Here is a 25,837-nt window from a genome sequence, read left to right as displayed (position 1 = left end):
TCTTAGCCTAGAGTTCAACTGGGGAAGAAATGGAATACATAGGGCTCCCACGGTACCCTGCACAAACATTCACCACAGAAACAATTCTCCTAGGAGCTCACTGAATAACAGGCTTTTTTCTTCATCACAATAAGGAAAAAAACAAAAACAAAAACAAAAATACTTACCATACTACTGTTCAGAAATCCTCAAATATGCTTCTAACTCCCTGTATCATTGTAATTAATATACATGAAAATTTATTTTAAAACAGAGAAAAGGACTTTCAATGAAACAGAATTACTACAGAAGTATGAAGAAAAAAAGACTAAACAGGCGTGAAGTTAACATTTTTAATTATACAGAAACACTTATTTACAATTTATTTAAAATTTAAAAATCTGTGATCTTTTAATCTAGTTATTAAAAAAATCATTTATTTAATCATTGTGAGGAGGATAAAAAAGAATGGACATCAGGCTACAGTATTACATTTTCTTACTTTTTTGAGGGGGTGCTGAGGACTGAATTCTAGGGCTTTGCATATGCTAAGAAAGAATCTATCACTGAACTACTCCCTACCAATGGATTACTTCTTATCAAATCAAGGTAGGTTATTAAAAATATCCTGTTGGTTAATTTTCACAATAGTACATGGAGTGAGTTTCATAAGGATTATTTATCTATTTCTTTTATTTTTTTTAAAATATTTATTTATTTATTTATTATTATTTTTTTTTAGTTTTCAGTGGACACAACATCTTTGTTTGTATGTGGTGCTGAGGATCGAACCCGGGCCGCACACATGCCAGGCGAGCGTGCTACCGCTTGAGCCACATCCCCAGCCCTTATCTATTTCTTTTAAATGGTGATCTGAATCCCATACAATTTAGTTTCGTTTACTTGATAGGGACCAACATATGGCATCACCAGAATTAGAAAAACAAAACAAACAAATTGAAAAAGTAAAATACATAATATATACTTGGCACATAGGTGGTCTTGGAATTAGTATCCAGGACATAAAAATGAGACTCCAGTAAACAGTCAATCCTAGCTCCCTTTCACACAACCTGTTTCATGGGATACTGATAGCACTGATACTTTCTAGTATTTAACAGAACAAATACTCACTGGGACACTTCAAAAGATATTTTGTACTTCATTTATTTTCTCACACTGATCCAAAGTATCAGTTACAATTTTTTAAGCCAAAATCAGTTTATAAAAAAAAAAGCACATCCATTTTTGTTGTTGTTATTCAAGGTTATATGGCTAATCTGTAAAGGGACAGAATCTGAACATAGATACACCATACACAAAACAACTACTGTTAGTATATACCATTTAGGACACGTCTTCTTAACTCCTTGATTCCTTGATGAATAAGAAGCATCATGGGTAAACTGACGTAGGGTTAAGGGATCATTCTATAGAGAGGTACTCCTATGCATAGCCCTCAGTAATATAGAAAGGTGGTAGAAAACTCTCCTTCATCTTCTGTCAGTAGCAAAAAAGAATAGAGTTTTAAAGATTTGGCAGAGGTGTTACCTCAATAATGGGATTATTTAATGAGGAATTGGTCATTTTGCCTTGGAAGCATGGAAGATGATGGAGGGATAAACGTGATATTGGGATAAATACTCATATGAGGATTCATAAATCCTTATATATACATCTATGAGTGAACGATTTCCTAACAGAAAGGCTGAAGACAGCAAGGAAAGGTGGATAAAATGGTGCAAGTGAGCTCAGGTGCATGGGATACACAAAAGGGCCAGAGGCACTGCACAAATGGGGTGAAGGTATAAGAAGTTTCAAGAGCTTGGCCAGTGTAGTGTCATGGGCTCTGGACATGTCCCAGGATTGAAATAAGGAAAAACTTCCTTAGGAAAGGAACATCTGGAGAATTTATAGATAAGAAACCCATGGTTTGTAACATTGTAAAATGAAAGTTCACGAGCCTCATAATCTAAGAAAACCCCGATACGTTGTGGAGGAACAGTCACAGAGAGGACCAAGGTCAAAGGATCACGGGCAGCATCCTCCCCAAAAGCATTATATTCAACATTATATTCAAATGTGTGAAGCCCTATAACCCAATAGCCACATCTAGGTTGATAATTTTTACTCCGTCCTTGGAAATTTGAGGATTGAAAATAACTTCTATCACACAATCCCAGATACCAGGCCTCCTTCCTGGACACATCTACCATCCAGTAATGTTTTCCTGATGTGATAGGTGGGTAGCCCAGAACACCTTCATGATAATTCCCACGCTTGCGCCAGTATTGGGGTACATATCTTAATTGTCTCTGGTCCTCAGAAATGACAATATTTGGATTGTTGCTTGGAGACAGTGTCAGGTGAACTGTAGAAAAATTAGAGTTACATGACAGATACGATTTAGCTTTATTTGTGATGTTATTAAAGGAATCCTGGGGCTGGGGATGTGGCTTAAGCGGTAGCGTGCTCGCCTGGCATGCGTGCGACCCGGGTTCGATCCTCAGCACCACATACAAACAAAGATGTTGTGTCTGCCGAAAGTTAAATAAAGGCATTCTACCTATCTACAACTACCAAAAAAAAAAAAAAAAAGTCATAGAGATAGAACACTGCAGAAACAAGGTATGTGAGTAACTGTTGGAAGGAGCAACATGGACCTTAAAACATGAGAACTACCAGAGAAATCAATTCTGAAAGACGTTGAGGAGACTGTGGCTTATGATACAGTAATTTCTGCTTACCCCAGTAGCGTTGAACGTCTGTCAGCTCTGAAATGATAAAAATTCATGGTGTGAAATACAAAGGTGTCAGCACTGAAATCCATTCCCTTTCCAGATTAGGAAAAGGAGGAGGGATATCATAGGGCAGTAAACTGACGAGTGAGGATGAATGGCCACTCCCCATTAAATATGATCACATGGTGAACACACAGAGTCCACTCTCCCTTGTCTCCTCTACCCGTAGAAACCAACATCTTCCCCATCTATCACCTGCCACCACTAGAATCACACATTAAATCTAGCTCTTCTCACTTTTAGACACCTGCAGCATCCCCTTCAGATCAGGAGCTCGGAATATTCTTCTTTGTTCCTTGGGGAAAGTTTTTGGCTTCCTCAGCATTAAGTCCTTACACCTAGGGATGGAAAAAGTTGACCCACACTTCAGACCTTGTGGTCCCCACCCCGACAACAACAATTTCTTCCCATCATTTCACCCCATTGATGCACTTGAATTTTCTTCACCAAGGATCCTGAGAAGGGGAGGGAAGATTCCTAACCCTGAACTCCTAAGAAATGTTTCATGGTCACCTCCCTATTTACTTTCTTTGTAATCTTGTGAGGGTCTTAACATCTCAGAAGCATAGTTTCTAAAATGAATCAAGTTGCCCCTCTCTCTACCTCCTAGAATGCATGGTCAATGGTGAAATATTGGATTTTACAAAACTGTGGTGTCTAAGAAAAAAGAATATGAGGAATATCAGTGCTATGAATGTGTGTTCTGGAGAAAATGTTCAGAAACTAAGACTGCAGGTCCTGGCTCCTGGGTATTTGAGAAATAAGATATGTAAGAATCATATCTGGAAATATTCAAAGCTTATGGCTAATAGGGAAGCCCTCAGGTGACATCTGAGGTTTCATATTCTCTGGGGAAAAATGTCAAACATTTGGCAAGGGCAATACTATGAACACAAAAGTCATAGTAGTCTGAATTTTATGTTTCTGGAAATATGCACCTTTCCTAAAGTATGAGATGTACATGGATCAACTGATTCTGGTGTGATGCTATCCTTGCACACCAAGGCAGTGCCTTCTGGCACCTTCAACTTAGTTCCTGATGGTTCAGACTCCTTATTATGCAACTGGAAGATGCTTGTACATACAGAAACTCTTTCATACACTTTATCCCTGACAGACCAACTTCAACTTCAGTCAAGATTTTTAATTATCCAGAGATTCTAGTTTGTTTGTGAAAATCTAAATAGAAATCACAAAGAAGCCCTTGGTCTCCTTTATTCCCAGAAGAAACATACAAACATGCAGGAATTGTCCCAAAGAGTAATTCTTAGTACTTATCAGACAAAGAAGAAAAATCTTGCCTACAGTAAATAAAGCAGCCATTACAACTGCAACCAGAGCTAGAAGTAGGCACATGAGGGCAAGAAATGCTGGTGCCACAGGGGGTCTGATGTTAGAACATCTTATCCCCAGGACAACTACTGTTTCAAACTCTGACCTCCACAACCCAAGTCCCCATCATAGAATCTGTCTAGTCCATACAATACTCAAATCGTGATTTGTGACTATAAATTTAAGATAATACTATATCTAAATTTACCTGATCTGGGAGATGTTGTATTCTAACTGAATGCCAGATAATTCTACTAAGTACAAATCTCTTCTTACTACACAAAAGGATCATCCCTGGTATCACACACGTACCTTCTCATGACATCATTTGTATCCTAGAAAGAAGGGGGAAAAAAACACAAGTTACTAAATCACAGACTGTCCTCACTGACCAAGCTTCATCACATTGTCACCAGCCCCTGCTCTGCTGAGAACAGAGATGGTCACAGTGTGATGAACAAAATAGCAAAGATAAATTCAAGGGCTGGGGATATAGCTCAGTTGGTAGAGTGCTTGCCTCACATGCACGAGGCCTTGGGTTCAATCCTCAGCACCACATACACACACAAATAAAAAGATAAGTTCAAGCCAGTCATTCCATGGCTCCCCATGAGATAATTTAAATAATACACAATTCGTTCACTTATTCAACATTTACATAAACTGATATACTATTATTTGCCAAGTATAAGCAGACTCTGGATAACCAAAGTTGAGTAAAAGACTGAAAGAAAAAGGAAAATGCCAGAATTCCACATAAGGCAAAAAAAATTCTTCAAAAATGAAGGGAAATAGATGTAATATCAGAAGAGAATTTAGAGTGTATTGCTGGCACAGGAGCTTGATGATTTTTTTTCTTATTTTGGATTTTTTTTTGGGGGCGGCGCGGGGGGCCCACTGGGGATTGAACCCAGACACTTCCTCAGTTAGTGAGACTGACCTTGATGGAACTTACGATTCTCCTGCCTCAGCCTCCCAAAATATTGGGGTTATGGCATGTGCCATGGTGCGTGGCACAATATTTAAAGATGTTCAGCTGCAACCAAAATTCCTTCAACAAGTGGGTCAAATTCATAGAAAGAAATAAACTATAAAAAACTCTATAGTTCATTTTCCAAATTACTTCTTAATAATTTGGAAATATATTAACACAATAATTAAGTACTACTTTGATAATTTATATATGTATATATATTGTGTGTGTATATATAACAATAAGATCACAAAGAAGGAGGAAGGAAATGAAGTATTTGTTCCAAGTTTCTATATTTTGCAGGAATTAAGTTAGTATTGATGTGAAGCAGATTGAGACAGAATAGGGTGCATTTTGTAATCACCAGATCAAGCACTAAGACAACAAAAATACAGCTAGAAAACCAGGAAGACTAAATTTCTATCCTGGAATATATTTATTCAACAACAACAACAACAACAACAACAAAAGGCACTTAAGAGAAGAAAAATACCAAGAAACTTCAGAAGAAATATAGAACACAAATAACAAAGTACTAAATATAAACACAATTATATCAGTGACTGCACTGAATTCTATGGTCTCCATATCCTTATCACAATAGAGATTGTCAAATAACCATCAAGCAAAAATAAATGACATAAAAAGGCTAACAATAGATGAAAAAAAATGTTCTTTAAGAGTTAATAAAGGCGATCAAATGTAACTAAACTGACTAAAGAAAGAAAAAGAAAGGCGAAGTGCAGTGGCACAGGGGATCACAAGTTCAAAGCCAGCCTCAGCAATTCAGTGAGGTCATAAGCAACTTAGTGAGACCCTGACTCATAATGCAAGGATGCTTCAACATACAAATTTTAAATGTGATGCACCACATTAACAGAATGTAATACTAAAACCATATGATGATTTCAAAAGATACAGAAAAAGCATATCATGAAGTTCTATATCCTTTCATGATAAAAACTCTCAACAAATTAATTACAGAAGGAATATACAATAAAATAAAGTCCATACATGACAAACTCAGAGGTAATACCATAATCAACAGTGAGATGGTGAAAACCCTTCTTCCAAGATCAGGAAAAAGCCCATTTTCACCACTTTTGTCAACCTAGTACAGAAAGTCTTAGCCCAAGCAATTAGGCAAGTAAAAGAAGAAACAGATATCCAACATGGAAGTTAAATTTTTCCTCTTTGCAGACAACATGATCTTACTGAAAACTCTACGGATTTCACAAACACACACACACAGAAATCTTAGAATAAAAAACTAATTCAGTAAAGTTCTAGGATGTAAAATCAATATACAAAAGTTAATTGATTTTCTATACTAACAACTATCCAAAAGAAATGAAGAAACCCCCACTTATAATAGCTATAATAAAATAAAATACTTAAAGTTAACAAGGAAGTGAGAAATCTATATACTGAAACATATAAAAAAATTGATACAAAAATTGAAACAGACACAAAAAAGTGGAAAGATATCTTGTGTTAATGGGTTGAAAAAACTGATATAGAGAAACACTAAAATATTTCAAATTCAGCTAAAGAAGCAAAGCTGGAGGCATCACAATGAGTTTAAAATCTATAACAAAACTATGTTTTTTTTTTAATAGGCACTCTACTGACAAAGCTATATTCTCAGCCCTGACCTGTAATCTTTTTTTTTAAATTTTTTATTTATTTTTTAGTTTTCGGCAGACACAACATCTTTGTTTGTATGTGGTGCTGAGGATCGAACCCCGGCCGCATACATGCCAGGCGAGTGTGCCAGCCCCAATAAAACTATGCTAATAAAGACACAAAACAATGGCAATGAAAACAGATTCACTTGTCAATGGAAAACAATAGGGAGTCTGGAGGTTGGTGGGATTGGGTGTATTTATGGTCAGTTGATTTTTAATACACTGTGTACCAAGAGTACACAGAAGGTTCAGGCATAGCAGCAATGCCCACTAAACCAGTGACTTGATCATATGTTCAAGCCAGCCTAGACAACTCAGCAAGATCCTGTCTCCAAATAAAAAATAAATAAATAAATAAAAAGGGCTAGGGATGTACCTAAGTGCTAGAGTTCCCCTTGGGTCAACCCATAGTGCTGGGGGTTAAGTACGGAGAAGAAAGGACTGTCTCTTGAATAAATTGCATTGGGACAACTGGATAACTATATGCAGAAGAATGATAATTAAGAACATATCATACCACATACAAAAATCATTTCACAGTAGATAAAAAACTTCAACATAACACATGGAACTGAAAAACTACTTGAAGAAAACCTAGTGCAAAACTCCATGTCAATGGTCTGAGCAATGATGTTTTGACTGAACCCCAAACCCTGGCAACAAAAACAAAATTAGAAAAATGGTACTACACCAAACTGAAAAGCTTGTGCACAGAAAAGGAAATAAGCAACCAAATGAAAAGACAGGCTACAGAATGGAGAAAACATCTGCAAAGTATATGTTTTTAAGGGGTTAATATCCACAATATATAAAGAACACATATACATGTATAATTGAATAGCAGAAAAACAAACGTCCAATTTAAACACTGGCAAAGGACTTGAACAGACACTTCTCAAAAGAAGACAAACAAACTGCAGGTATATGAAAAAATGCTCAAAATCACTAATCATCAAGGAAACACAATTTAAAACTACACTGAGAGATCCCACTTCACACTTGGTAAGAAGACTATTATCACAAAGGAAAGGCAAGCATTGGCAAGGACATGGAGAAAAGGAAACCTTGGCAAAAATGTTGGGGGGAATGTAAATGAGCACAGCTATGATGACAGATAATATAGAGGCTCCTTGAAAATTTAAAAATGATCCAGCCACCCAGCAACTTGGACTATATCCAAAGTATATGAATAAGTATGTCCATGAGATATCTCTCAGATTTACTAAAACACTATTCACAATAGCCAAGCTTTGGAATCAACCTAAGCACCCATCAAAGGATGAATGGATAAAGAAAATCTCTCTCTCTCTCTCTCTCTCTCTCTCTCTCTCTCACACACACACACACACACACACACACACAATGGAATACTATTCAGCTTTAAAAAAGACAGAAATCTGTCATTTGCAGCAACATGAAATGAACCTGCAGGAGATTACACTAAATGAAACAAGTCAAGCACAAAGAAACAAATGCTGCGTGATTTCATTTAAGTATGAGGAATGGGCAGAAAATGATCTCATACAAGTAGAGAGTTAAAATGGGGCTAGTCAGGGGCTAAAGGGCAGGGAGAATTGGGCACATATGTGATAAATACATACATTTTCTGTAAATTAAAATAGAGTCAATACATAGACACATAGACATTAAAAGGATTACAAAGAATTCTTATGATTAATTAGGATTACATATTTGAAAATCAGATGAAATTAACAAATTCCTATAGGATATCAATGACCAAAAACAGACTCAAGAAGTATAAATCTAAAACAGCCAGACACCAATAAAAAAGTTTAAAAATTTGTACCGCACCCAAAAGGGCAGAATGGACTGGGATGGCTTCACGGGTGAATTTCACTGAATATTTAATGAAGAAATAATACCAATCCTTCCAATCCCCCCCCCCCCCGTAGGAAATACAGAAAGGGGAAAGTCTCAACTCATTCTATGAGGGAAATGATAGATACATCTCTTGTAACCGGAAGCCATTTGTTTGTCAGCAATGAAGCTGAGGAAAAGATGCTTAGGGCTGGGGATGTGGCTCAAGCGGTAGCGTGCTCGCCTGGCATGCGTGTGGCCCGGGTTCGATCCTCAGCACCACATACAAACAAAGATGTTGTGTCCGCCGAGAACTAAAAGATAAATATTAAAAAAATCCTCTCTCTCTCTCTCTCTCTCTCTTTAAAAAAACAAAAAACACAAAGATGCTTAAAAAAGCAGAAAACAAGGCCTACCAAATATCACTGGTTACAGTGGATCTTCCCTCCAAGGTTTAACTTTTGAACTGCACTCGATAAAATAATAAAAATTGGATTATTTTCCTTGCTACTTACACATTTACTTATTCCATAAGCTTCATAATTGATTTGGGAATGAGGCACTTCAGGGCCCAGAGAAGCTGAAAGTCTTACCTGCAGCATCTCAACTATTGACCCTTCCAACCGATGTTCCAGATCTGAGATGAAATCTTTCACCACCTGGCTCTGCTGGATCAGCTCACTTTCAGACTCTGTCAGGCTGTTCATAATAACTTCCTCCTCGTTCTTCAGCTTTTGAATCTCCTGCTTCTCCTCAGATTGGAGGATGTCTCTCAGTTTTCCAAACTCTATCTGGACATTTTCCACCTCACTCTGTATTTTGTTCTTTGGGATGAGAGAGAGAGAGAGAGAGAGAGAGAGAGAGAGAGAGAGAGAGAGAGAGAGAGAGAGACTGGGAATAGGAACCATAAAAAGAACTATTTTACATGGGGAGTTCTCACAGGGTAGTCTTGGAACCAAGGGAGAGATTCTGAGGGAGGCCGATCTTTCCCTTTCCCTTCCTTCATGACATTCCAAAACAATGACCTTAAGTCAGCATTGTCCAGACTCAACCTGAGCTGCAATGGAATACTTGGGTGTGCCTCAGCTTCAGCTATCCAGGACACTCCATATCTGCTCCTCATTTCATTTTCTTTCTTTTTTTTTATTAGTATAATAGACTTTTTTTAAGTCACTGCCTATGCACTGAGACAGAAGATGGTATTTACATAAGCAGAAGATGTAACATTTTACAACTTCTAAAATCAATCTCAACAATTACAATGACCTTGCATGTCAACACAAAGGGGAGGCATAAATGTTTAAATCTATGAAATCAAACTGGAATACTTACTGTAAAGAAAAATTAAAAAGCTTTCGAATAAAGGCCATTATTATTATTATTATTATTATTTTTTTGGTACTAGGGAATGAACTCAGAAGCACTTGACACTGAGCCATAACCCCAGCTCTATATTATATTTTATTTAGACACAGGATCTAATTGAATTGCTTAGTGCCTCGCCTTAATGAAGCTCACTTTGAACTTGCCAACTGTCTCAGCCTCCTGAGTTCCTAGGATTACACGCGTGCATCACCACAGCCGGCCTAAAGGCCATTATTGAACCTACATGAAGAGCACAACTTGAACTTTTGAATTCATTCATCTTTTAAAGCTCTCCTCTGAATAACTTCAGTTCTAACCATGGAATTCAGTACTGCGATTATTCCTTGGATTGAAGTTTGGCAATGATGTAGTCCAACTGCCTCCTTACTTCACACTGTGAGAAACTGCTCATGTCATAATATTGAGGGGCAATTTTCACCAGCCATTCTGGCTTGATATCTGTACATGTCCAGATGTAATTCTTTGTTGTTAGAACTAACTCATTATAAAGCACCTATTCAGCCTTGTGGTCAAGAACTCTAGAGGGATGCAACTGAATGACCTGATTACCTTTCACAGTTAAGTAATGGCCTGTTCCTTCTAAATGTGCCACCTGCATAAAATACCCAGTAACCAAAGCTTTTATTATGTTAATATAATAGTCCCTGCTTATAAAGTCAGTACTTCTATGAGGCATAGAAGTACTTTATAAGTCCATAATCTGTCCATAATTCGAGATAGCTACTGGTGTACATTGTCTGTGGATATCAGGGACTGGTAGTTGATGAAGTTGCCATAACACCACTGAACTGACCCATGATTTTGTTTAAAAGCATAATAGACATTCAGCAGGGTCAGATGATCTCCATCTATGTGGGCAAATCTCATCTTGGCCTCCATGGGGCAAACAAAACACTGTGGGACTGACAACATAGCAGTAATAGATAGGACCTCATTAGAACAATTGTAGTTGCAACTTGCAATAACCATTTTAGCAAGCTGTGGATCTAGAGGAAACTCTGCCATCATGGATCCCAATTCAGTCAGAGCTCCATCATCACTTAAAGCACCCAGATAATGCAAAATTTCTAGGGTTCTCATCAGAGTTTCAGGAGCTGGTGGATCCATAAAATCAAAATGCATCAAATCATCAAAACCAAGTTTCTTCAACTGTAACACCACTGATGCTAAATTAAAATGCACAATCTCAGGATAGGTGTTATCCTGCATTCCTGTTTTATAATGTTTCTCTGTGTAAATCCTGAAGCATTTCCTAGGTCTGGTATGTCTAGCTCAACCAGCTCTGAAGCTGATCTGAAGCTGCTCTAATTGCTGTCACCAAAAGAGTGACAGTGATGTCAGTGATGTCCTGCAATGTTAGTTGACATGACCACCATTCTTCCAATTACTCCATTTTATTTATTGGGAGGTGGAGGGTGCTACTGCTGGGGTGGAGTGCAGAGAAGAGTGGAATGATTTTTTCTTTTAATATTCTTGAGGATAACACTTAGATAAACTGAGAAGAAAATTTAGACAAGTCTATGGTTTTCTCAATTCTGTACACTGTTTTAGAAATACCTTATCTTGATTTTTAAAAACTTTTGGTTTTTTATTCTAATTTGTTATATATGATAGCAGGATGCATTACAATTCATATTTTTTGGAAAAACTTTTTTTTTTTTTTAATTTTTTATTGTTGGCTGTTCAAAACATTACATAGTTCTTGATATATCATATTTCACAATTTGATTCAAGTGGGTTTGGAATAACTTTTTTTTAAGTATTTATTTTTTAGTTGTAGGTGGACACACAATATCTTTATTTCATTTTTACATGTTGTTGAGGATCGAACCCAGTGCCTCACAGGTGCTAGACGAGAGCTCTACCAGTGAGCCATAACCCCAGCCCTGTGGAATAATTTTAATGTCACCAACTTCAGAACCCATAACATCAACCTCACGCTTTATTCTTTTATAGGCTTCACCAATTTCTTCTTGATTGGTAAAGAAAAGTGGAAGATCTCCCTCCTCCTCTTCCCACATATGTATCTGGATCACTGTTTGAATTGCTGCTTCAAGATAGTTTCTCTCTGGTTCTGGAGTATAAAAGATCTCAACAGGATGTATGAGGCTAGGCATAATTAATAGTGGACAGTGATCAAAGTAAATCTGAATTTTCCCTCATGTAGAGTAGTATTCGTAACTATTACCTTTAAATCGAATCGATGTCTCACAACTTGAATTAAAACACCCATGAGAATATATGTAGCCAGTGTTCTTTCATGAGCCTTATCAACGATTATTACACCATAGTGCTCCAGGAGGGGATCGTTCATGGCTTAATGAAGTAACATCTCATCAGTCATATAATTAAGTACAGTTTTTGCACTACTGCAGTCTTCAAATCAAATGGAATAACCAACTTCCTGGCCCAATGTCACATCTATTTCATCAGCAACTCTCTGAGCCACGCTCATTGCAGCCACTCTCCTGGGCTGGGTACAGGCAACTCCTCTCTGGGGTCCTGGTGAAGATCGCACATACTCCACACACAACTGTGGAACTGTGTTGTCTTACCAGACCCAGTCTCACCAACCAGAACAAATAACAAATAACCGGCATATCTGTAAACCTATTCAAACAAAGAGCTGAAGTCATTTCTTTAGAATATCATAGTCATCAAGGTGTATGGGGTAAACTGGCAAGTGGATTAATACACTGCAGAAGTGATTTGAGTCCTGCATGTCCAGTGTGTGCTCTGAATGAGCAGAATGTGTTGAATGAGATAAATGAGAAGGTTTCAAAGGTCGTAATACAGCGCTGATAAGCATAGCAATTGGTTGAAGCTCACAATTCCTTCTGCCTTTCTTTCTCCCTCTCTTGCTCTCTAAGCCCTCTATCACATTCTCAGTCCTTCTTTCTCATGTTCCCTGCAGGCTTCTGGTTAGAGGAGTTATCCTCCCCTAGGTCCAACCGGCGCTATTTGGGCATCTTAGTCTCAGAGCAAGTGGTTTGGAAGGAATTAAAAAGAAAAAAAGGTGGCGACTGTATTGGCACAGTGGAGAAGAACCACTTAACTCTTGGGGATGCCCACCCTCCAGCTACAACTTCCTCATTCCACTCTTGAACCTCTGCCAAAAGCTGAACACTGAAGACAGAACCATGACCCATTGCCTAAGTATTCCTTCAGTAGAATCAGAGTCTCAAAAAGCACCACAGCAACAGGATGCCAGCCAACCTCACTGGAGTGCCTCCCTGTGAACAGCTCTCTCCAAACAGCTGTACTCCTTTGTGTTGTACCCACTCTCCAGCCTCCACTCCAAAAGGAAAAGGGCAAAGAGGATTATTCAAATGCTTTCCACCTTATAGACTGACATGAAATAAAGAAGAAGATCCTGCCCAGAGTTCTAGCTAATTCCCTCAGAAAGTATTTCCCCCTACCTTCCAGAAAGTTCTCTCAGTTTGGATGTCAACTTTCCACTCCTCAGCTTCTTCCCTGGATCTCTTCAGGTTTTGCAACATTTCCTCAAACTTCTCCTGTGAGAAAAGAATCACACCAGAGTCAAGGGAAGAACTTTCTTAGCACCTAGAGAGAGGATAAACCTGGAAGAAATCAGGTTGATCTCAGAAGAAACTAGAGCTTTCCGAAACTGTGTGAACAGACAATGGTAATCTATGAACTGGAAGAAATCCTGTGGTGGAAGGTGTCTTCTCTAAGTCTCTGGTAATAATGTTACCAACCTCTCACCAACAGTAGTCTAAATATTTTTGCACTAGAAGAGGAACCTGATGTTGCAGCAAGGAAAGAACTCATATACCAACCCTTCTCATTCACTCTTCTGCTGAAAGAGCTTTTCTTCTACTCGAAATCTCTACAGATCTAGCACAAGGCACTGTATTTTTATGCTCCCTGTCCAAGAGTTTCTACTCCAGGCTTAGCAATTAAGTGAAGGTAAAAATTCAACCTTTAGGCCTCAGAAGGTAAGCATAGCATAGCATAGAAACAAATCACAGACATCGGTTCCATGACACAATGTAATTAGACTAGAGTGTAAAGAGATATCGTCTCTGTCCTCCCCCCACCTGATCTCTTACCTGGTACTCCTGGGCAACCTCCTTCAAGAGGAATGTGGAGTGTCCACGGTGCTCCTGAGAACGCTCACAAAGCCAGCAAATGACCTGCTTGTCCTCCTTACAGAAGAGTAGGAGTTTCTCTCCATGGCGTGCACAGTGATACATCTTCTGCTCCTCCTCTGGGTTCAGCTTGACACCCCTGAGCCTCTCCACTATGTTGGCCACATGCCGATTAGGCCGCAGGTTCTCAAACTCGTAACTGATTCTGCACACAGGGCAGCTGCTCTCCCCTTTTTGACTCATCATGGACTCATAGTTTGATGTGATGCAGGCCTGGCAGAAGCTGTGGCCACAGTCGATGCTCAGAGGTTTTGTCAGGAGATCCAGGCAGATGGGGCAGGTCACCTCCTCCTTTACATTCCCCAGGATTGCTGAAGCCATAGCATCTGTTTTCCTGCTCCTGTCTGTCCTGACTTCTGAGATTCCTCCTGCTCAGATTCCTACATGATTGGAAGATTAAAAGTGGGCAGAGTAAGAAAGGTTGAAATAGAATGGATACTGACTATGTAGAAATGATAATAGACCCAGACCAAAATTTTTAAAAAAGAGGAGAAACAAAGAACAGAGTTTGGTAACATGTTTTGGTAAGATCTTTTCATAATAAATATCAAGTAGGTCACGTCACATGATAAATTTCATATATGTAACGACTGTTATTTCCCTTTACTATTACTGGAAAGGCAGAGAAATAGAGGCCTGTTCTAGCAAGAATTTTGTGTAACCTACCATCTATCCTTGCCTGTTTTTCCCCAGGCCAAAAACACATCCTCAATGTTAAAAGCACCAAACCACTTATGCTTCAGGCATTTCACCCTTGCTCTTTCCCAGTATAGAAAGCTCCCTGATATTAGTATGACTCCTTACCTGTTATCTTATCACAAAGAGCTGCTCTGACTACCTTACCAAGAGTTCAAACACCATCATCTCTGATACTTATGCAATGCTATTTTTTCTTATCAAAAGTACATAATAAATAAAAATGAGTGTGTGCTCCTGGAAGTGTGTCTGAACCTCATAAGTTATAATCCTTTCACTAGATGTGTGAATAGAGATACTAAGTGACTTACTATTTTCAATGTGATTTATCTTCAATACATTGAGGTGAGATGAACTTATTCCATTTAGGGTCCATTTAGAAGTCTCCTCTCTACATTACAGTTAATCCAAGACAAAAGAGCTAACTGCATAGTTACCTGTTAGTCTTGTAATCATTCTACAAAATGTCACTGACGATGTGTTAGCAAATAGATTAAATATCAAAAACGTAAAATGAGCCCAAGCACAGTATAAACAACTAGGGATTAATCAACTGGACAGGCATAGTAAATTAAATAGCCAGAAGGAGCAGACATGATAAACACTACTAGAGAGATGGGCAAGTTGCTGCAAGACTAAACAAAAGGGGCAAATAGAAGATTTTCCAAGAATTCCAAGGTGAAAACAAAGGTTTAACAAACCAAAAAAGCATGAAGGGGAATATGGGATGAAAAAGGGGACAAACGTGTTAGGTAAAATAAATCACCCTTATGAAGAGTCTACTCATGTATGACACAAGCTCTTCAATGTTTTTGAAATTGCTAGCATAGGCTGGGTGTGGTGGCATGTGCCTATAATCCCAGAACCTTGGGAATTCAAGGAAGGAAGATTGCAAGTTTGAGGACAGTCTCAGCAACTTGGTGCAGACTTAAGCAACTTGTTGAGACCCTTTCTCATAATAAAAAAATTAATAAAAGGGCTACGGATGTGGCTTAGTAGTTAAGCACACCATGGTCCAATTACCAGTACCTAAGTAAATAAACAAATGAAGAAAATTGCCAGAATGCCTGATGTACAGTGAGTTGTAGGGCTTTGGTATCATATAAGTCTGCAGGAAACAGAAAATGTGACACTTCTCAATTATATAACACTAAGGACTATTTTCTAATAATAGAGAGAAAATATCAGTCTAAAAAATTTCCTGTGTCACCCCAAACAGAACTTTGCCTGAATCATCCAACTGTGTGTACTGGGGCCAATCTGACAGCATGCCTACCTCTCAGGGAAGCAGAGCCCTCATTGAGCTAGTCCATCCTGCTCTTCAGGCCAAAGAGCAGAGGTGCCCTTCTTCCTCAGAACCAAACTTGCACTCTGGAATCTGAGCTGCTGTGGCACCCAGCCTCCCGGGAGTGGAGTCATCTCTGTGCCATACCATCTTTGAGGCCTGAGCTGCTGTGGTGCCTCAACTTCTCAGGACAAGGTGTTATCACTGCACTGTTCCTGAGTTGGGAACTGCAAGGCCTGAGCCACAGCTGTGGCCCACCATTCCTAGGTCTTTGCTGCTGCTGCACCATGGCCCCCAGAGCCTGGGCTTCCTCAGAATCCTACTGTCTTGGTCCATATTTGTGCTGCTACAAAAAAATACCTGAGACTATGTAATTCTTTAAAAACAACAACAACAACAAAAACATTCATTTCTTAGGTTCTAAGGGCTAGAAGGTCCAAGATTAGAGATCTATGTCTGCTGAAGCTTTCTTGGGCATCATCTTGGGGCAAAAAGAAGTAAAGCGCATACATGAAAGAGGCAGAATATGAGACAAGTGGGAAGGAGGCCAAACTCATCAGCACCTCACTCCCATGCTAACTCTCTCCTGTAATAACAGCATTCATCCATTAATGAGGACAGAAGCCTCATGACCTCATCACTTAGAGGGCCCACCTGTCAACAGCATTGGGGATTAAGTTTACAACATGTACATTTTAGCATAGATTCGAGGGTTTGCCCCATTCCACCCCATGTCAGAGCCATAGCTATATGTTCTCTCCCTGGGCCTCAGCTGCTAGGGTACACCTCAGAGTCTGAGGGTAGGGCTGTAAGGGTGACCTCATATACCCTGGTTAATGATCTTATGAACCAGAAGTTCCTAAGTGCCACAGAAGTTGGTTCCACAAGTCTCTAAGTCCAGGATCCTTGCTCTGCAGCCACTCTGAACATATGTACCCTGGAACCCAAGTGGCATCTAAAAGCTACAGACAGGACACCAGCTGTGTTGCCATGGCTGTTGCCACAAGTTCTTGCAGTGCAGGCCACTGAGTCACATTCAGACTTTGCACATTGATTACAGCTGACAGAGCTACATGAAGACTCCACCATTATGCCTACCTAAAACCAGAGCCACCCCACCCTGTTCAAGTGGCACTCTTGTAGTCACCTGAAGTGAAAGTCTTTCCCCAGAAAAGATAATCTGCAAAGTTAACATGCAGACAGACACATGTATACTCAAGAAGTGTGAAGAAGCAAAGAAAGAGGAATCTATCAAAGGAACCTCCAGTAACTGACCCAAGGAAATGAAAATCTACAAACTGCACCCAAAGCAATTCAAAATAACAACAAGCAAAGGAGAAAATCAGCAAACTTAACAAAAGAGCCACAGAGAAATATTGGAACTGAGAAATTCAACAAAGGAAATGAAAATTGCAGGAGACAATTTCAACAGATTAGCTCAGGCAGAAGAAAAAAAAAAAAAATCAACGAATTTGGGAACCTAGGTACGGTGTGCATGCCTGTAATCCCAGCTACTCAGGAGGCTGAAGCAGGTGGACGAAACTTCAAAATTAGCCTGTGCGACTTAGTAAGACCCTGAACAAAAATCTAAAGGCTGGGGATGTAGCTTACTTGTAGAGTGCTTGCCTAGCATGCACAAGGCCTTGGTTTTGATCTCTAGTAAAGCAAACAAAGAAACAATGACAATAAAAACAAAACACAAGTGGGATTTATCTGTGGCATAAAAAACTAGCACATACAAATCAATCAATAAGACACATAATATTACAGAACAAAAGATTAAAACCACATGGTGGCCAGGTGTGGTCGTGCAAGTCTGTAATCCCAGTGGTTGGGGAGGCTGAGGCCGGAGGATCTTGAGTTCAAAGTCAGTCTCAGCAAAATTGAGGCGCTGAGCAACTCAGTGAGACCCTGGTCTCTAAAAAAGGGTTGGGGATGTGGCTCAGCAGTAGAGTGCCCCTGAGTTCAATCCCTGGTGAAGGGCTATGGAAAATAATATTCCTACAAGAATCCCCCACCCCCAAACAACAGAGGGACAGTGTGACTCAGGAGAAGGAAAGGAAACTAGCCAAATATTAAACCTCTCCTAGAAACAAGGGGCCCCAAGGTAAAAAAGCAAACTTTCATCCCTTCCTGGGTTCATCCCCAGCATCTCCACCAAAAGCAAACATTCATCCCTTCCCAACCACAATCAATCCTGAAAGGAGGAGGCAGGTATTGAAAAGCTAGGCCCTGGACTTTTACCTTTTCCCATTGCAGATGAGTTCTGGAAGGTGAAAAGCCAATAGTGAAACTCTAGGCAACAATGGGTCCCAAAGGAAGGAAGATAAGCAGTGAACATGAAAAACAAAACAAAACAAAAAAAAGTTCTGAGCTTTTCCCAGTGACAATGAGTTTCAAACTTTTGGCAACTGCCTTCATGAGCTAAAATTTTAACCTGCACAACTAGGTCCCTGATTGTTCCAATAGCACCTCTACAGTCTCCAATGATTAATTCACCCTCATTGTAAATTATAAAACTCAGACTCCTTCTGTAATCTGCAGGCCATTTCTGTAACCAGAAAATGAGCCCTCTCATGCCAAATTGATTGACTGCCCTGTAGAATAAAGGAGAGCTTGCTGATCTGTTTGAGGTCGGCTTCGATCCTGGTTATTTGTATTTTCATTACGTTGCGGAACCATGTTGGTTATTTTTACTTACACCTGGTAGCTTCCCAACAAACAAACAAACAAACAAAAATGATGACCACAACTGGTGCAGGAAAGCATCTGACAAAGTACAACATCCTTTCATCATTAAAAGTATAAAAATGTAGGAATCAAGCTGGGCATGGTAGTGCAGACCTGTAATCTCAGCAGCTAAGGAGGCTGAGACAGAAGAATCACAAATTCAAAACCAGCTTCAGCAATTTAGCAAGGCCCTAAGCAACTCAGTGAAACCCTGCCTCAAAATAAAATAGAAAAGAGAGCTGGGGATGTTGCTCAATGGTTAAGCAGCCCTGGATTCAATCCCTAGTACCAAAAAAAAAAAAAAAAAGGAATAAAAGAAAAATTTCCTCAGGAGAGTAAAGACCATATATAAAAATGCCATAACATAACATAATTAATAGAGGATAAAAGCTTTTCTTTGAAGATCTGATACAGAACATATTCATATTTGTCATTTATGTTCACCATAGTACTGAAAGTGCTGCTGAAAACTCGGTCCTTGTCCCTGATGACAATCCAATAACGAGGATGTAGTTTTGAAAAAAAAGAACAAGAAGGTTTATTGCTTTATTTGCAAAGGAGAAACATGGGGGATTCTTGCACCAAAGGCTGTGATTCTGCCTGTCAGCAGAAAGGGGGCTTTTAAAGAGGTGATTCAGAGGCTACATTCCCTGTGTGCTCTGTGAGAGTTGTAATTTACTCGTTAATTTGGGAGATAGTCACTTCTGACATCTTCTGGTACCACCCCCAAAGTCTGAGTTACTTGTTCCTATGGTGGGTGTGTACCCAAGGACTGATAAATTTGGCTACCATGGGGGAAGAAAGGTAATCCTATTTCCCATGAGATTAAGGAAAAGGAAAGATTAGGGAGGAGCAGGGAGAGAAGAAGAGAAAGAAGCATGCACATTTTAAAAATAAGTTGCAGTGCCAGAGCAGCAAGGGCTACTACATTCAAAGCATAAAATGGATCACTGTTATAAAAGTACTAAGAAGAACAACCAGATAAAAGAAAGAAAGAAAACTATACAAATGGGAAAGAAAATGGTAAAATTATATGTATTTACAGATGACAGAAAACTCCAAACACTATACAAAACCTCTTAGAGCCAGTAAATTAATTCAGCAAAGTCACAAGGTACAATGTCATCATAGAAAAATCAGGCTGCATTTCTTTGCACAAATAATGATTACCCACCTACATACCCAAAAAAGAAATTAACCAGGCTGGGAATGCAGCTTGGGATGTGCAAGGGCCTGGTTTCCATTCCTAGTATTGAAAATTAATTAAGAAATCATTCCATTTATGAAAGTGAAACCAGAGTTGGAGGATGAGACTAGATTTTCCACTTTACCAAATTCCCAAGTTTTGCAGAATAAAATCCACAGATAATCACAGAAGGGAAGTAAATGGAACAGGATTTATTTAAGCGAGAAGAAATACAATCCCACTTTGTGCTATCTTCGGAGTTTATATATGGTTCTAGGGCAGAGCATGGAGCAAATCTATGTAAACTGGGTATGGAAAAAGGCATGCTGGCTACCATCCAAGGTTCACTTCAATCCTTCTTACTGTAATCCATCCTCCTTCCTGTAACTTCCATTTGGTTCACCTCCACCTTCCATTTTCTACCTCTGGGACAAAGAGGTTGGTTGTAGGTGTACTCACAGGTGAGCCTTCAGGTCTTTTACATTTGAAATAGGCCTTAACATGTGCATTCATATGTACACTGTTGTACCCCTTAGCCTCCAGGTGTGGTTGAAGGGGGCCCATTTTCTTAACTGCCTGGCCATTTTACTGGTCTATTTTATTCTATCCTCATTCAAAAGCATAAAAAATAAAAATAGGAATAAATATAACTAAAGACATGGAATATTTGCACAATAAAAGCTAACCTATTGAAAGTAATTGAAAAGGGCACAAATCAACATAAAAATGTATTCAATGATTGCAAGAATTAACATTCTTAAAAAAGTCCATACTGTCTAAAGCAATACACAAATTCAAGGTAACCCTTATAAAAATCTCTATGGTATCAGTCACAGAAATAGGAACAACAAGCCTAACATTCATTGGAAATGACAAATAAAACTTCAAAAGGTCAATCCTGAGAAATTTCAAAGTATGTTACAAAGCAAAATTACTGAAAACAGTACAACTGACATAAAAATGTACACACAGATGAATGAGACAAAGTAGAGAGCCCAGAAATAAATCCAAACGTATATAGTCAAATAATTTTTTGACAGTGGAACCAAGAAAAAAACAATAAGGAAAAGACAGTTTCTTTAATAAACGGTACTGGGAAAAAGAATTTCCAAATGCAAAAGAAGGAAAGTTGACGCTTATCTTAAACTCTAGAAAAAAATCAACTTAAAGCCAATAAAAGATCTAAATGTAAGGAATGAAACTATTAAAAAGAAAACAGAGGAAAAGGTCTCTGACATTGGCCTTGGCAATAATAGTTTGGATCTCAATAAAAATCCAGGCTATACTTAGCATAATGTACTCTAGTTCTATCCATTTACCAATAAATGCCATAATTTCATTTTCCTATATGGCTGAATAAAACACCCTTGTGTATATATGCCACATTTTCTTCATCCATTCATCTGTTGATAGGCACCTGAACTCACAAAGTCAAGGATTGAACATTTTCTCTCACATGCAGAAGCTAGACCAAAATAAAGGGGAAAAGGTGGGGAGCATTCCAGGAAAAGAGAAGAGACATCAGTGGAGTAAAGGAAGAGAAGATAGGGGGAGGGAAGAGCACAGGAAATGGGAGGAATCATGGAACGAAATTGACAAATGGTTCTATATACATGAAGGAATATACTACAGTGACTTTCACCTGCAGAAAGAAGAACAGTAGAGAAGAGGAAGAGGAACAGAAGGGAGGAGAGTGAAAGGGGAAGTAGTGGGGACGGAAATGGAACAAAATGTATTCCATGCACATATGATTATGTCAAATGAACACCACTATGAATTATAATTATAATTATAAAATTATAATTATATATTATACGATTTTTTTTTTTTAAATCTAGGCTACAGGGTGATGTTCTGGGTTGGATTCCCAGCACCAGAGGGAGGCATGGAGCTCAGATTACAAAATCAAAAAATAATCATACAGAAAAGGTTCTGTACAGCAAAGGAAACAATCAACAAAATAAAAATGTCTTCTGATTGGGAAAAAATATCTGTAAGGCACAGATCAAATAACTGGTTGATATAAAAATACACGAAGAACTCAGACAAGTCAGGAACAGAAAAACCTGATTTTAAATATGGATAAAGAAACTGATGGATATTTCTGCAAAGAAGACATAAAAATTGGCTAAGAGGCATATCTTAAAAGGTACCAGACATCACTAATCAGGGACATGCAATTCAAAACTATACTAGACATTACCTTATACCAGGTAAGATGGCTTTTATAAACAAGATGACAAATAAAAAGTATTGGCAAGGCCATGAAGAAAAGGGAACCACTGCATACTATTTGTGAGAATGTAGTCATGTGACAATATGGAGACCCCAACAAAATGAAAAACAGAACTACCAAGTGGCCTGGTAAGTCTTCTTCCTGGGTACATGTCCAAAAGGGATGAAATCATGTTCTTATAAAGATATCTGTACTCCCATGTTCACTGTAGCATTATTCACCATAGTCAAGACTTGGAAACAATTAAATTGTCCACTGGTTGACGAATGGATAAAGAAATTTTTATGTCTGTTTGTCCATCCATCCATCATCTATTAATGATACATAATTCAGCCTCAGAAGAGGAGTCCTGTCATTTGGCACAACCTGAATGAACCCAGAGGACAAACTAGGTTTGTAAAAAGCTAAGCAACATAAACAGAACTTTCTTCTTTTGTGATTGAGGTAAACTGTTTCTCTTGGCATGATGGAAGTACTGATGTTATGTAGAAAGGATTACTTTCTCTAAAAAGGCTAAAAAATAAAATTGAAATATACTTCATTTGCTAAACACTGTCATCTAGTATCAGTTGAGGCCTTAAACTGAAAAATAATAAGTCAATTCCAAAATACTGTGATATGGCACGACAGATGTGCAACATGTAGGTTCAGAAGACTAGTGCGTTCCACTCACTTCTGACACATGCCTGTAATTCTGAAGCCAGAATTAGACAGGCAGTCAGTATAGATAGGTAAATCGAGTCAGGTCCCATAAAGGAGGCCATTTTTTTTTTAATTGGTTGTTCAAAACATTACAAAGCTCTTGACATATCATCTTTCATACATTTGATTCAAGTGGGTTATGAACTCCCATTTTTACCCCAAATACAGATTGCAGAATCACATCGGTTACACATCCACATTTTTACATACTGCCATATTAGTGACTGTTGTATTCTGCTACCTTTCCTATCCCCTACTATCCCCCCTCCCCTCCCCTCCCATCTTCTCTCTCTACCCCATCTGCTGTAATTCAATTCTCTCCCTTGTTTTTTTTTTCCCCTTTCCCCTCACAACCTCTTATATGTAATTTTGTATAACAATGAGGGTCTCCTTCCATTTCCATGCAATTTCGCTTCTCTCTCCCTTTCCCTCCCACCTCATGTCTCTGTTTAATTTTAATCTTTTCCTCATGTTCTTCCTCCCTGCTCTGTTCTTAGTTGCTCTCCTTATATCAAAGAAGACATTTGGCATTTGTTTTTTAGGGATTGGCTAGCTTCACTTAGCATAATCTGCTCTAATGCCATCCATTAAGGAGGCCAATTTTGAGTCCTGGAAGTTGGAGTCTGTCCCCTGAGGGATTGAAATGTTAATTCCTTCAGAGCCCTTCTGGTACTCTCATCAAGAACCTGCCCTTGCTCCAACCAGTTGCTAAGGTAACCTGTCCCAGGAATTGTCCCACCCCACAGATAGCTATAAGCTTGTTAATTAATGTGCTGTGGGCTGCTCAATCCTGCCCTTCCCCCTTCAACCCACCTATTTCCCACCTTTTGGCCATCCCACTGAGCATTCCTGGGCCTAGTCAAGTAAGCAGGAAGGAGAGAGATAAGGGGAAGAGAGCAGAACAAAGGAAGCCTAGGACATATAAAAAGGCAGAACACCTTGTTTCTGGGGATACCAGGATACAAGCTATGGCTCCCTTCTTCTTCCTGTGGGAAGTCTATGTTACCCCTTTTTAAATAAAACCCTGCCTTATATGCTTGCTTCTGCATGCTTCTCTAGTGTTCAAACTTCAACATGCAATGGAGAACTCGTCTCGTATATAGGTGGCATTAATTCCATTGACTATGGAGGCAAAGAAAGGAAGATCACATGTTCAAAGTAAACCTAAGCAAATTAATGAGACTCTGTCTCAAAAAAAAAATTATATATATACATATATATGTATATATATGTATATAAATTTTTTTTTTTTAAAGAAAGGGAATGGCAATGTGTGGCTCAGTCAGTGGTTAAGCACTCCTGGATTCAATCCCTGGTATTAAAAAAAAAAAGATGACATTTTTGTAATTTCCCATGTCCTTCACCAGTTCTTAGTTGAGTTCTGCTTTTGGCAGATATGGCTCAAGGGGAAGGAAGAGCAAGGGTGGTGACTTCTTTTTATTGTTTAATTACATAGAGAACAATGAGTTTCATGTGACATATTTATGCATGCATGTAACAAACTTCATTACAGTCCATCCCAAGTAGCCCCTTCTCTCTCCCTCCTCCCACTCTCCCCTACTTTTACCCTACAGTTCTCTCTTCTCTTTTCAGGAGATCCTTTTCGTTCTCCTTAGAGTCAACATGTGAGAAAATATACAACCCTGGACTTTCTTTGTTTTTAAGGAACTGCAGTAATTCCGTGTCTGGGTGGGGGCTGTGAAATAGGCCCGGCGAGTAGATAAGAGGCCACAAAGCATCAGGGCTTCTGAACGCAGGCCAAGGTGATGGGAATGGATCTGTAGCTGCAGATCACATTATTACCCTGACGGGCATTATGCTTTCAGTTTTAAAGATCTCTCCAGCTCTGCCACAGTTGTTGGGGAGGGAACATCTATCCAAGGAAAAAAGGCCTCTGGCACCCTTCACCAAGGTGCAATTCAAAATTCCGGACCAGGAAGGAGACAGGGTTAGGTTCAGCGTGGACAATTAAGGTCCCTCCAGGAAGCGAATGCCTTTCATCCCTTTACTCCCATCTTCTTTCACAGCACCCCTCCCCCAGGCTGCTCTCAGCAGGGAATCCCCGAGCTGGGCCAGCGGGCCTTCAGAAAATCTTCCTGGCAAGAAGTCAAACTCACCCAAGAGAATCCGGGTTTTCTTCTAAAGTCTTGTGAACTCTGCTCTCCGCAAATTGGCTCAGTAACTCCTCAGAAACTCAAGCGAAGTGGAGTCCGCGGGACCGGGCAGATGTGGGCAAGATTCCTTCTCCAAACCTGCCTCCACCAGGGCGTTCCCCCTGGGCTTAGTGCACCACCAGAGAAACGAAAGTTAAGTTCTTGAGGGCGGGGAAGAGAAATTGGGCCAATGTGCTGCCTTCACGTAAGCCTCTTGGTCCCCCTCCACACCCCAATTAGTGGGCCCCTGTGCAGCCCTGCCTTCCCCAGGAGGAGGGGTGGTAAAACGAAGGGGCACGCCCCCCACCCCTTACCCGTTCAACTTGCTATCTATTGCCTGGCCACAGTTCGAATTACTGTAGCTCTGAAATATGTTGGCTGTTACCTAGTATGTTGCCCTCTGAGTATCTTTTGCTCTACTGTTGAGTATTTTATTTCCCAGATTTTTCGAAATTATGAGTGCATGTCAATTATATAAATTATGGGTTTGATTGTGACATTTCCAGATGTGCATATATTGATTTATTCATGTCCACTCACCCTACTGTCTTCTTTTACCCTCTTGTCTCTTCCCCCTTCTCTGGTCCCTTTCCCCTTTACAGGATCTTGTTATCTTGTCACTTCCAACATAATTCATGTTAACCCAACATAGTACTGAAAGTTAGAAAAGGTGCTCCTAATGGAAATTCTTCCCATGTGC

At 39.3% G+C, this 25,837-nt stretch overlaps 1 protein-coding gene and 1 pseudogene across 3 annotated transcripts; both read right to left on the bottom strand.

Annotated features, from left to right (window-relative positions):
* Window positions 1-1,130: 1,130 nt before the first annotated feature.
* LOC124090961 (tripartite motif-containing protein 5) lies at window positions 1,131-25,291 on the bottom strand. 3 transcript variants are annotated; one of them, XM_046441777.2, is made up of 8 exons: window positions 25,102-25,291; window positions 14,051-14,529; window positions 13,397-13,492; window positions 9,185-9,415; window positions 4,425-4,447; window positions 3,018-3,118; window positions 2,727-2,753; window positions 1,131-2,350 (listed from the first exon to the last, which is right to left on the bottom strand). In XM_046441777.2, the coding sequence occupies exons 2-8, from the start codon at window positions 14,468-14,470 to the stop codon at window positions 1,797-1,799; spliced, it is 1,452 nt and encodes a 483-aa protein (XP_046297733.1). In that variant the 5' UTR covers window positions 14,471-14,529; window positions 25,102-25,291; the 3' UTR covers window positions 1,131-1,796. The 3 variants fall into 3 exon arrangements, 2 of the variants coding, with proteins under 2 accessions (XP_046297733.1, XP_046297736.1); XM_046441780.2 differs by lacking the exon at window positions 3,018-3,118 and having other exon boundaries at window positions 2,158-2,350; window positions 25,102-25,290; XR_009226581.1 differs by lacking the exons at window positions 1,131-2,350; window positions 2,727-2,753 and having other exon boundaries at window positions 3,016-3,118; window positions 4,321-4,447; window positions 25,102-25,290.
* Window positions 9,423-12,946, bottom strand: LOC124090968 (ATP-dependent RNA helicase DHX15-like; annotated as a pseudogene).
* Window positions 25,292-25,837: the final 546 nt, after the last annotated feature.

The sequence above is a fragment of the Marmota monax genome, unplaced genomic scaffold (assembly GCF_021218885.2).
Source record: "Marmota monax isolate L192 unplaced genomic scaffold, Marmota_monax_Labrador192_F-V1.1 WCK01_AAM20220418_F8-fsc00068, whole genome shotgun sequence".
NCBI classification, from domain to species: Eukaryota; Metazoa; Chordata; class Mammalia; order Rodentia; family Sciuridae; genus Marmota; species Marmota monax.
Note: the sequence above shows the minus strand (reverse complement) of the source record. Positions and strands in the feature narration are given on the sequence as shown.